Source organism: Cucumis sativus, chromosome 1 (assembly GCF_000004075.3).
Source record: "Cucumis sativus cultivar 9930 chromosome 1, Cucumber_9930_V3, whole genome shotgun sequence".
NCBI classification, from domain to species: Eukaryota; Viridiplantae; Streptophyta; class Magnoliopsida; order Cucurbitales; family Cucurbitaceae; genus Cucumis; species Cucumis sativus.
The window spans coordinates 16,492,496-16,506,236 of NC_026655.2; the positions used below are offsets into that span (position 1 = coordinate 16,492,496).

The window sequence follows — 13,741 nt, forward strand, 5'->3', positions numbered from 1 at the left end:
AAAAGAAAATGGTTGAAAATATGAATGCTAAAATCCAGAAATGATGTAACTACACAATATGGATTTTGTGGAGAAGTGGATATTGAGAAAGATGCCCCTAAATTCACTTTTTTTTTATTTTTTAATTCTTACGGTGCTCAAACAAAAATAAATATATAACGAACTTCAAAAAATATATATCTTTTTAATTTCCTTCTCTCTCATTTATAGAGAGACAAATTAATTAATCATAAAAAAAAATGAATATTTTAATAAGAATAATTTAATTTCCCCATCCCCTAAAGTTTGGTACACTTGAAAGTCTCTCTTCTCTTTATAAAAAGAAACAAAAACAAAGAGAAATGAGGAAGGATCCTTTTCTTGTTCTGGCAGTGTGGCAGATATGATTTGTTATTTAACAATACAAGATGCTATTATATTGAGTTGGCATTTCTGTTTATTTATATATATACACATTCATATATGTTATAATTCACTATTTTAATATTTAATAACTGTTTCCTTAAGGCATATTTAGTGTGTTTTCAATTTTGTTTTAATGTCGTTTTGTGTAATAAGATTGTTTGTTGCATTGTTAGAGAAATTGGTTCGATTTCGATGTTGAGAAAGTTGGTTCTATCTTCTTTTTCGAAAGATGTGTTGGATTCTATTTTTTACTCTCGATTTTTTTGGTGAGTTACTTGAATTTTTAATAATAAATAAAACTTGGAATCTTAACAAGTAATGCAATTGAAAAAAAGAAAGAAAAATACATAAATAATTTGCATCTGGTGTGGAAGGAAAGGCACATAATTGGGAGAATGATAAGTGAGAAGAAGAAGAAGAAGAAAGTGAAGGTGGAATGAGGTGGCTAATTGCGCATGCTAAGTAATGAAATTGAGGGTTTTAATTAGTTGATAATTGACTAAATAGAAAGATAATAATGGCCATTATATTAATTGAGTATCCACTCTTCCTTATCTATGAAAAAAAAAAATGATTGATATATATGCACATAATTATATGGATGAAAAAACTAAAATCACAAAGTTTTTCTTTCTTTTTGAAATAATGGATTTGGCATTGATTATTTATAGATCCTGAGTTAAAGTTTATGTTAGGAGAAGTCAAAATGGTTCTTTTAAAAAGGACTCCAATTTTTTGTTATAATATATAATAAAAAAAGGGGTCATTTCCATTATGTGATCTAATAATATATATATAGTTAGTGATGTGTGATGATCAATTATAATCGCTCACTTTATTTTTTATGTTTCTAAATTTAAGAAAGGTTCGAGAATGATTCTAAAATGATTTAATTAATTCATTTTTTTTTTAAGTTCACTCCAAAATGTATTTAATTATTGAACATCAATTTTAATGGTATGAAATATATACTTGACATACCTCTTCTATATAAGAATAATGCTTATTGATACCATTGTCCATAATTTTGCACCAAATGTATATTTAACATTTAGAAATGACAAAATTAAAAAAGAAGCATGATACATCACAAAACTGACGACAAAAGTCGAAGTGATCATAGGAAAAAGGGATGGACTTAGACCAGACTCAAACCAACAACTTAGGCCGAGGTCAACCCTTGCCGAATATGCAACAAAACATGTTTTACACATACCCGAACTAAAGTAACACACTTTAAGCCCAAGATATATCCCAAGGAAAACCTTCAATTGAAACCAAGGCTGATCCTAGTCAATCACGAAACTAATCAGACCGTTTGACTCGGTTAATTGTCTAATTATCCTAAGCCAATTCGAAAACCCTAGAAAACACCTAAGTCTACTTTTTATGTAAACACATAATTATAACTTCATATAACGTAACTGGAGTCCGACTCTCAAATGCTTTCTAGCTTTAACACTCTTTCAGTACTATCTAAAGTAAGCATTATAATGTGTCTGGCAAGCACTACATCGTCGTGTGCATGTTTTCTCTTTTGAAGACCACATTTTTCTCCTCTTCAAACAAATCTTAGACCATACAAGTCATGTATGCTTACCTCTATCCAAAATTTGGATACTACTATTTTTCTTTATTAAAGGATCAAGAGTATTAAAATTATTTGCATAAACGATAATTTAATATTTGTTGAAATTTACATATGAACACCAATGAGTGAATTGAGAATATATCAACAACAATCTTACAAGGCACATAATTAAGAGGAGAATAAAGTTACTCATAATCTACATCTTTGGCATACATATCCTTCTCTTGGTCTGAAAAAACCTCCACAAACTTGTTCCAAATATTAAAGAGAAGTGATGGGTTATGGTTTCTTTGAGGTTAGTAGTATTTCTTTCTTTTCTTTTCTTTTTTATTTTTTAAATCACAACTTAATAATAATATAAAAAATATATAAAACAAAACAAATATATAAATAACCAAAAACAAAAACCCCATTTTTAAGGTTAAAAATGGATGGGGGAAGGATTTGGTGTGGAAATTAAAATCATATAATTTAGCATATCCCATTTTTTGCTCCCCAACCCTTTTTTGTTTAGCCAAAATAAAATAATCTTATAATTTTATAATACCATGTCGCCTCCAAAAACTTCCAAAGACCCAATTTATTTACATCATTATTATTATTATAATTCTAACCAGCAAAGCATTTGAATTTGAGAGATTTATTTAAGTATTTTAGTGTAGATATAAAGCAGGAAAATATGGCCAAAAAATACACATATCAAATTGACTTTTAGAAAAAGGTGGAATTGAATGAAATTTTCATATGGATGGCAATGCCTTAAACCAAATGCCAATAAATACAACTACTATCCCTTTTTTTATAAACTGACAAAATTATTCCATTATTATTTATTTACCCTTCTTCTCAATACGATTTCTTTTTCTCAAAATATAATATAAATAAATAAAAGTTGGCAGCTTTTTATTGATCACCATTTAAATCGTTTATATATTATAATAAATGGCTGCACCCAAAAAGAAAAAGAAAAAAAAAAAGAAATTGCATATTTTGAGGAGTTGAGATTAGAGGGTGGGTTCGTACATTATCAGCTGCAGGCTTTTGTTGGTTGGATTCTTTTGGTCATTTTCGATAACTCCATCCATTCTTATGTTCTCCTCTTTGTCCTTTTCCTTCTTCTTCTTCTTCTTCTTCTTCTTCTTCTTCTTCTTTTTCCTTCTTCTTTTTTCTTATTTGAAGTGAAAAATAAATATCTATCTATTTTTAAAATATTTATGAAAGAGGCAAAACTCTCTCTATTTTTTCCCCTTTTTAAAGTTTCTCTCTTCTATCAAACTCTCTTGTCTAACTAAACTTAGACACTCAACTTTGTGTTTTGCAAGGACCTTATCTCATATCTTTTCTCAACTCTCTCCATCTCTAAAAATAAAAATAAAAATCAATTACCAAAAACATTAACCAAACTTTCCATGGCCATGGAGGGACACTCAATTAGGATAAATATCATTCCAATACGCGTTCTAACCTATCTCAAGAAATGATATTTGTGAATCAAAAAAATTACAATAACATGTGTCAAAGAGTTAGTGGACGACAAAATTATTACACAACCGCTTACAACAAAAAGGAAAAAGTAACACACTCCTAAACAAGACAATTGCTAGAGTTTAATCGACAACTAGATCTAACACACGTTCTCTCTAAAGAAAGTAGAAACTTTGTTCGTATGGATAACATGTGAGAAATGTAGGATAAAATTAAAAGGAATAGACATGTTAAGAACACAATACTAGAAGAGTTGTAGTTAGTAAAGAAAATGATCGACAAGATATTGCACAACGTCTCGTATCTATGTATATTATTGCTTGTTTTTTCTTGAATCTGCAATTATTCCTCTCAAAATCCATAGAGATTAACATATGACAGTTGAAGTATTGAAAATGATGCTTTTTCTTAAACCATCAACTGTCTTAAAAGATTAAATTGATGAGTGAAGGTAAATTTAATTACATATCATCTAACACTCCCCTCACATGCGGGTTTGAAATATGAAGAGAATGTTGAACAAGTGAAAGGAGACAACAATACAAAAGTTTTACACACGAAGTTTCTTGAACCAATATGTTTATAATATTATCTTAAATCACCAAATTAAGTTAATTAGTGGATGAAATTTATATATCATCTAATAATTTATCTTGAGATGATAAATTCATAGCTGAACAAAGGACTTTGTAAAGAGAAATAACACCTATGTGATACTTGTAGAAAACGGTTTCAATTTTGCAAAGTAGAAAAGAGAGGATGGTTTCAATTAATTCTCCTTACCCATGTTGAAATATTTTGAGTTTGTTATCTAACACTTTGAATATAACTAGAACGGAATCTTGCTTAAGCTCTCAAACTCTAAATTGATCTTTGTATTTATGTGATTTATGATTTTGGCTCTAAGATTTAGAAAATAATATGCTATATATACACGCTCTAACTCTACTTATACCTCCGAAACTATAATCTAATACCTTTCACTCTAACAATAAGTTGCTTTCATTTTCTGCTATCACACTACTAGTGAACCACATAAATTTCTATTGTTTATGTCTTTCTTCTTATCATGATCCTTTGCCAATTTCTTAACAGAATGGTACTAGTGACTACGCGACCTTCCCTCCTTACTAATCAAATATTCTAAAAAATGAAAAAGAAAAGAAAAAGGATGAGATTGAAGGTGGTAATAGAAAAACTTTGGTGGGTTATAGAGAAAAGTTAGGTTTAAAACAAAAGGAGACAAGAGATGACCCAAGTTGTCTGAAATGTATTGGGACAAAGTTTTGGGGTGGATGGCTCCTTGTGGGCACCCATTGTTGGGTCAACTAGAGCATATTTCCCCACTTAAACCTCACAAACAAACTCTTGCATAGACACCATTGTTCCCATGTGCACAAATTTAATAGCAACATTCCAAAACAACAAACTTCCTTTCTGTTTCTCCCTCTCTCTCTCTTTCTAATTTCTTCCCCCATTGATCATGTTTTTGAAACAACAAAGAGGTTTATGAGAGAGGGAGAGGGCACACACATACATACACAAATTCTATGATTTCCTTCAATGTACAAACATGAGAAGGATATTGAAGATATTTTAAACCCTAATTGGTCTTATGTTTTTGAATCACAACTTTAAATATGTTGTGTGCATATAAATCAAGAGACATCAACGTTATTCAATCGTCGTTTTTGTTTCTTTGCTTGGTATCTTACATATTCATCATATATGATGTTGTCTATTTTGAATAATTTAAATTGAAAGAATACCTCGAATCTAAAGAAATATGCTATAGAAACTCTCTAATATAGCCCTAGATTTGTCTATAATCTATAATATGAGTTATTCTCTCAAATAATAAACTACTTTTTCTTTCTTTGTGCATAGATGTAACTAAACACACATTGATAGTACGTAATCTACTATATAAATCTTTGGGTCAACTTTGTACTGTTTACACTTTTGTCTATTTATATTCATTTAAGATAAACTAATGGTGTGTGTAGTAAAGATTATATTTATAGATTGTAGTTGGAAGTAGAGACAAGTATAATTGTGTAAGAAAAGTAGAGAAAGAAGGGTATAAAGAGAAGAGAAAAAGGGAGAGGGAGAGGGAGGGCTTTTTCAGAAGTTGACTGGTAGAGGAGTTTGGGGGCAGCCAAATATAAAAGAAAATGATATAATTCTGAAGATAAGTTGGGTTCAATTTGGCTTCTTTTGTGTGGCAGTTTTGTTGGCTGATGTGTGGTGATTTGTCATTTGCCAGAAACTCACCCCCCCAAATACAAAAAAGCTTCAATAAATCTTCATCTTTTTTTTAAAAAAAGGAAATATTATAAATTTTCTAATTTCTTTTTTCACTTTTGGTTGTTAAGATCACTTTAAAATTTTGTTTGTATGCATGTACTTTCAGATATCAACTTTTACTTCTTATATTTTTAATAAATCATAAATTTAGTTCATTTTTATTCAATATTGGCTAAATAATAATATTGGGTTTTGAATGATACGTAACTTTGTTTTCAAAATTTAGGAAGAAAATGCTAATATATAGAAAGATTTAATTTTAAAAGCAACAATAGACACTGATTTAAAATTTTGTTTTTTTTTTTAACTTTGGTATGATTGTCTTAATTAAGATTTAGAAGTGTGCATAAAATGGCCTAGTTTTCACATATTGAAAATAAATATTAAAGTTAATTACTAAAATTGAATAAACTTAAAAAGGATCTTATTAAATTTGGCGTGTGAAAAATTTAAATTGAGCAAATATAGAAGTTTTTTTTAAGGTTACAATTTGATTTGATTTTAGCGTGAAAAATTAAAATTGAATAAACATAAAAATTTTGTTTGAAGGTTACAATTTGAATTTGATTTGATCTTTAGTGTGTACAAAATTTTAGACATATTGAACAATTGTATGCCAAATTTGGAATGTTAGTTTTAAAGTATAAAATCTATTTTTAGTATTATAAAAGAAAAGAACATTAGAGGTTAATAAAAAAAAACACTTGGACTTGTTTCCTAATTACGTGTGTTATTTGAAAATGACTTTCCATAATTACTTCTTAAAATTATCTTTCAAACAAACAACCCTCTAACTTTAATTAGTCATCATTCCAAATCAATATGCTCTTTCTCTTTAGGGTAAAATTAATTGTTTTTAGAGTTTGATTTGTCTTTCTCATTTCATATTTGGAGAGTGTTGTTTATATGAGTATATATTTAAACTTGTGTACTATATGAATTAATAGCAACTTAGATATATATAGTAAAGATAATCGTTCATTCTTATCCTTACGTTACATAGGTGAAACATGATATTTTTTTTTCTTTTGCCATTATCTTATTGTCATCTTGCCTACAATTTACAAATATATGAATCATATTAATTTACTCAATTGATTCTATATAGATAGACACAACCTATGCTTATATTTATCTTTCCATATGCTAAGAAACTATATATAAAAAAGTATAACATATTCTTGTTTATATTATATATGATAAGACAAACAACTTAAAAACTTAATTTGATAATGGAAACATTGAAAATTGAAATTAGATTCTTTTTCATATTTTTTTATTTTCATTTCCTCTTGTTAACTTTATTTTTAAAAATTAAAACATTTTCTTTAGCTTTCAATTTGTTGATTTTAGTAGTAGAATTTTGAAGACATAGATACTAATGTGACGAGGATCTCTTTACATCTCAATTTACTAATTTTAATAGCATTATTGTCATGACTCAACATTGTTTGCGACCATAATATATATATATCCTTATGAGAAAGTTTATATTATTAAATGCGTGTTTTAATTAAAAAATTGGGAAAATATAATTTTAAAAATCATCAAAGAATTATATAATTAAAAATACCAAATAATTGGAGGAAAAATGTTCCATCCAATATCCCATCATTTAGCCCTACTAAAAATTTTAGTTTTAAGTAGTGAATGTTATCTCATACCCATAATTAAATAGTTTTTTTAAATCACTTTTATCTATATTCATGAATTTTAATTTACATTGTTTATGTAATGGTATGCAAGCTGTTTGATTTTGACATCTACAAAACAATGTATTTCTACATGGTAAAAACTGAATATATATATATATATATATAGAATACAAAAATCAAACTGCTAATTTTGAAAATCTTATTTTTCACTCTATATAATTTTTCAATGAAAAAATACATCGACACAAATTAAAGTTTTACTAAAAATAAGTCATCTAATTGACTTCAAAATTTAAGCTTAAATGAAAATAAATTTAATATAACATTTAAGAATATAGTACTAAATAATTGTAATCATTGTTAATATTACTAAATTTTGTTTTATTACATGATTGTTTTGACTTCTATATTCAAAATATATGACTGCATTGAAAGTTACAAAATCTTAAAAGTGGACTTTAACAACTTAACATAATTGAATATCAAATTTAAATAGTTGATTACTCTTATTTTTGTTCTATATAAAATCACCCATTTAAATTATTTCATAGACATGTGTATTTTATATTGATAATTTAATATGTCTAATAAATGTGTGGGGTTTGAAATTTAACTTTAGAAATATAATATATTTATCTTACATATTTGAAATATTATACACATATGTAATAAAAAAAATTATTTTTCAATTTGGCATCTTATATATTAATTTTACCATCATACAATAAACCATAACCATCATCCTATTTAATTTCTTCCCACGTCAACCGTTTCAATAACTTTGAAATATAATAATCCATAATCCATATAAAGGTGATTCAAGATATAGATAAAGGAAAAAAAAATTATGATCTCATAACGCAACATAGCTAGAATACTCATAAACTCATTTCATTTTAAATCCACAATCCTTTCATTTTTTATGAACACGTAACAAAGTTAACATCTTTAAGCATATGACTCATCAACCATGTGTCATGAAATCGATTCAACACATATCTCATCAAACCATAACTTGATATACATCATGAAATTATTATGTTTTATTAACATATATTGACACGTAAACCGTGAATAGAATATTACTTACAAATAGAAGAAAGAAAATTCTTCAATATTACTATATATATATATATGTAATATAGATATAATACTACTTCATCCTACCTATTATGGTTAAGTATATCACATATTTTTTTTAGTTTAACAATTAGGATAGTGAATGATTTATGTATCAACTATACTATACATCCATATATATTCTATAAAAAAGAGTATATATATGGTTAGTAATAAAAAAGAAATTCCAAAAAAGATCAAAACTTTTTTCATTATACTTTTGGAGGTGGGCTCATTTATATTATATAATATAATAGAATAATAAGAGAGGCCAACTTTTTTTTCCCTCTTATAATAATGGAAGAAAAAGGACAAAGAGTAGAATTCCCCTTCAAACAATATATATATATATATATATATGTATATTTAAAATAAAAAAAAAAAAGAGAAAATTTTTATTTTAGAAAACAAAAACAAAAAAAAAATCGTTGACCCTCAGATTTGCAATTGCGGCCCCTACGGCGTTGGGCGTTGGGCTTGTTGGTGTGTTTGTGGGTTTTTTGTTTATTTAAAAGCCACAATAGAACCCAACATTTTAAGTAAAATTATAGATGTATTACCCATTTCTCAAGAGAGAAAAAATAATAATAATGAAGGAGGTGAAGATTGAATCTCCGGCATGGTCCGCCACGGTGGTGACGATTGTGGTGTTGTTGATCTTCATTATAACTGCGAAAGTTGGTTTGGTTTTATGGTGGAAACCAAAAAAAATAGAAAAACACTTTGATAGACAAGGAATTAAAGGCCCTCCTTATCGTTTCTTCATTGGTAATTTCAAAGAACTCGTTTCTTTGATGCTCGCTGCTTCTTCCCATCCAATGCCCAATTTCTCTCATAATATTCTCCCTCGAGTTCTCTCTTTTTATCATCATTGGAAGAAAATTTACGGTACGCTTTTATTATTATTATTATTTTTTTTTTATTTTTTATTAATTGTATCATATTATTCCACTCCCCACCGGAGGATTTTCTCTGATTCAACGAAAATGTCTGTTTGGATTGAGTTTCTAGGTTCCACTTTTCTAATTTGGTTTGGACCTATTGTTCGAGTCGCTGTCTCTGACCCAGACATGATCCGAGAAATCTTCGCCACAAATTCCCACTTCTACGAGAAAAACGAAGCTCATCCTCTTGTTAAACAGCTTGAAGGCGATGGTCTCCTCACTCTCACTGGCCAAAAATGGGCTCTCCATCGCAAAATCATATCTCCCACTTTCCATGTGGATAATCTGAAAGTAAGGTTTTAGTTATATTATTATTGGTTTAATAATGTATATATGTTTTAAGCAGTTGATGGAGTTATATATATGTGTGAGTTTTGGAATTGTGTGTGTGTGTGTGGGTATAGTTGTTGATTCCGTTGGTGGAAGAGAGTGTGGTGGAAATGGTGGAGAAATGGTGGTCGATGGCGGAGAGTATGGACTCGGGTGAAGTGGAGATCGATGTTTACGATTGGTTCCAAACCCTAACGGAAGATGTTATTACTAAAACAGCATTTGGAAGTAGCTACGAAGATGGTAAAGCTATATTTAAGCTTCAAACTCAACAAATGATATTAGCTTCACAAGCTTTTCAAAAGGTCTTCATTCCTGGCTATAGGTAATTAATAATTTATTTATTTTATTTATTTTATTTGAAAGAAATTCCTTTTTGGGATTTAATTAATTTAATTTTCACAGATTTCTACCGACAAGAACGAATATAAATTCATGGAAATTAGACAGGGAAATAAAGAAATCATTGATGAAATTAATCGAGGGACGAAAAAGGAATTTAGAGAAAAAGAATTGGGGGATGAATGAAAAAAGACCAAAAGATTTGTTAGGGTTGATGATTCAAGCTTCTTTGTTAAACAACAACAACAATAATAATTCCTCCATTACTGTCCACGACATCGTTGAAGAGTGCAAAAGCTTCTTCTTTGCTGGCAAACAAACTACTTCCAATTTGCTGACGTGGACTACTGTCTTGCTGGCAATGCATCCACAGTGGCAAATCCAGGCACGTGACGAGGTCTTTAACGTCTGCGGTCCACGTGCCCTCCCTTCTAAACATGACGTCTCTAACTTTAAAATCGTAAGCCCTTTCTCTTTATCCCTCTCTTTTCCTTTTTCCATTTCATCTTCTTCCTTTTTTATATATAAAATATATATATATATATATATATATATATATATATATATATATATATAAGATTAAAATACCATTTTATCCCTCATACTTTGACTTAGATAACAATAATTATATGTATCCATTAAAATAATAGCTCTACCATAATAATAATAACTGATTTGTTTAAGCAATACATTATTATTGAGTATATAGGGTAAAAAAAGAAGTTAAAAAAATTATTAGTTTTGTCATTTTACTAATAAAAACTAATAAACTCCCAACTTTTGGTTTAGGTTGCTTGGTTTATTTTGATGGATTTCTTTTCTTTATTTTTCTGATTGGGTGGGGTAAATGATTGGGTGTGGCAGCTAAGCATGATACTAAATGAATCCTTACGATTATACCCACCCACGGTGGCAACTATCCGACGTGCAAAGACTGACGTGGAGCTAGCGGGACGAATGATCCCACGCGGGACCGAGTTTTTGATCCCAATCATAGCCGTTCATCACGATCAAACCATATGGGGGAACGACGCAAGCGAGTTCAACCCAGGGCGGTTCTCTGAAGGAGTGAGCAAAGCCGCAAATCACCCCGCCGGGTTCATTCCATTTGGACTCGGTGTCCGTACATGCATTGGTCAAAATCTAGCCCTTTTGGAAGCAAAATTAACCCTCGCAATTATACTCCAACGCTTCACATTTCGTTTGGCTCCCACTTATCAACATGCACCCACGGTCCTGATGCTTCTTTATCCACAGTATGGGGCCCCCATTATTTTTCAGAAGATACCCATAAATTAAGATACCTATATATATATATATGGCTAATTTAACCCCATAATTATTATTAATCTCGATTAGTATAGTTAGATCATTACCAAATGGCTAACACTATAGGGTAGTGTCTTCAAATATATATCATTCTCTCTAAGGGGGAGATTTCTGTATTCAATCGGTGTTTAAGTTTTAATCTGTTTCTATACTTTACTTTTAGAGAGATCATGTTACACAATTTTGGTATATGTAATGTTAATTTGTTGTTTATCAACAACTTATATGTTATTGGGTAATTAGTTAAATTGGCGTGATATTTTAATCTCTATGATTTATGTTATATGGTATGCAATGGATACCCAAAAACATTGGTGCTGATCTAAATAAATTTTTGCCCAATAATATATTGTGTTCTATTTCACCTATCATTATGTATTATATTTTATTAAATCTGATTAATTATAGTAATATTGTTTTTGCTCCAACACCATTTAAATTAACAATAAGCTTAAATTGCTAAGGTACAGTTAATTTAGTTATAGTAACACTTCCACATGCTCTTTAATTTATGTGCTGACAAAAATTTAAAAGAAATGAACAATTACTAAGGAAAATGATATGATTGATCCGAGGTTAAACACGAAACATTCATGTTTTGTTAGATGCAAAAAAGAAAATTTATGAGCTAATGGGAGAATGATTGCTATTAAGTACACACAAAGTCTCACATTTATGGTATTATCACGTTATTGTATGAATAATAAATTAATCTATTGGTTTTAAAATCTATTTTTTTAAGTTAACGAATTACAGTGAATTGAATTATATGGTTACTCTATTACTATATTAAAATGATAAATTAGGCATAGAGTTATAAAATCATTGTATAAAACAAATGAAACAGATTGAAATGGAGTCCAGTTAAGATTGAGAAACCCTATAGAAAAGAAGAGAGAGAGAGAGAGAGAGGGAGAGAGATGTGGGAATTTTGCATTGGAAAATCCAAAAGAATAATTAAAAAAGGAAGATTTATTTATTTAGAAAAAAGACAGAGATATTCCAAAAATAAAATAAAAAGGAGGAATTTACTCCATGACTGCGCTTTGTTTGTCACCTTAGTAGGTTGCAATCTGTATAGGAAAATGAAACCTAATTTCCTTTCATTTACACTTTAGGTCTTAGGTTTATTTCATCTTAAATTGAAATAATTAATCTCCACTTTCAAGGAATTAATATATATATATATATATAGAAACTAAAAAAAATGTTCATGTAAGATCTTGTTTACGCCATGCTAACTTAACTTTATTATTAGATACATTGTAATCTAACTTTATGATAAATTATAATTTTTTTGAATCTTTAGGGGGTGGGGGAGTGTATAATTTGTTTAATCAAATTAAATACTCTATGTTATTTTGGTTAATTAAATAACAAAGCATGCCTCCAAGCATGTGTTGTAAACCATGATTGCTTCATGTCTCTAATCTCTAATCCCTAAATCTCCTTCTAATGCAATCAAAAATATATATTATCATGCTCTCTTTCGTCATTAATTAATTAATCCTCTAATTTATTAATTAAAAAAAAAGTGATCTATTTTTGTGGTAATATTTGAGAGAATTGTCTTGTGTCTTGTGTTTGATCTATTGGACATAATCAAATAATAATAACAATTTTACACTTCTCAAGACACAACTAATATATATTTTAATTATGTAATTAATTGCATTAGCAAAAAGTTAAATAAAGGCATGTCTTCTTCTCTCTCTATCTCATATTTTAAACAGAAACGTGATGGTTGAACTATAATAACCCTTTTTTATTTATTTATATTAAGAGAATTTTATTAGACCATAATGATAAGTTCCAACTTTTAAAAGTGTAAAAACTACTCCATTCCAACTTTCTCAAAACTAGGACCAGATTTGCAATTTAATCTACAACTTATTACTTTGATATAGTTTTCTTACTTTATAAAAATATTTCAAATCCTTTTTAAAACTAGAAAAACACTTTCTTAAGAATTCAAGCGTGTTTTTAAATTAACGGATAGGTTTTTAAAAGGGTTTTCAAAGATAGGAGTGTCATCTCCACACCCTAAACATCAAAATTTATATAGACTTCTTTAACCTAAACACCCTAAACATTACTCCACACTTCCTATCATGAACGCTAGAAGCTATCAAGGGAAATGGTAAGAAGGGAGAGAAAAAATACAAGTTTACATCATGAACTATACCCTGTTTTATTTGGATACACTATAAAGTTGAATGTTTAAATTTATTTAT

At 28.7% G+C, this 13,741-nt stretch overlaps 1 protein-coding gene across 1 annotated transcript; it reads left to right on the forward strand.

Annotated features, from left to right (window-relative positions):
* The first annotated feature begins 9,020 nt into the window (after positions 1-9,020).
* On the forward strand, positions 9,021-11,854 carry LOC101213466 (cytochrome P450 734A1). The gene is made up of 5 exons (XM_011657890.2): positions 9,021-9,450; positions 9,574-9,797; positions 9,911-10,161; positions 10,242-10,638; positions 11,043-11,854. The coding sequence occupies exons 1-5, from the start codon at positions 9,114-9,116 to the stop codon at positions 11,475-11,477; spliced, it is 1,644 nt and encodes a 547-aa protein (XP_011656192.2). The 5' UTR covers positions 9,021-9,113; the 3' UTR covers positions 11,478-11,854.
* Positions 11,855-13,741: the final 1,887 nt, after the last annotated feature.

Coding starts and splice junctions, on each gene's coding strand:
- LOC101213466 (XM_011657890.2), top strand. CDS start 9,114: ATGTATTACCCATTTCTCAAGAGAGAAAAAATAATAATAATGAAGGAG. Junction 10,162..10,241: donor GTCTTCATTCCTGGCTATAG/GTAATTAATAAT, acceptor TAATTTTCACAG/ATTTCTACCGACAAGAACGA. Junction 10,639..11,042: donor ACGTCTCTAACTTTAAAATC/GTAAGCCCTTTC, acceptor TGGGTGTGGCAG/CTAAGCATGATACTAAATGA.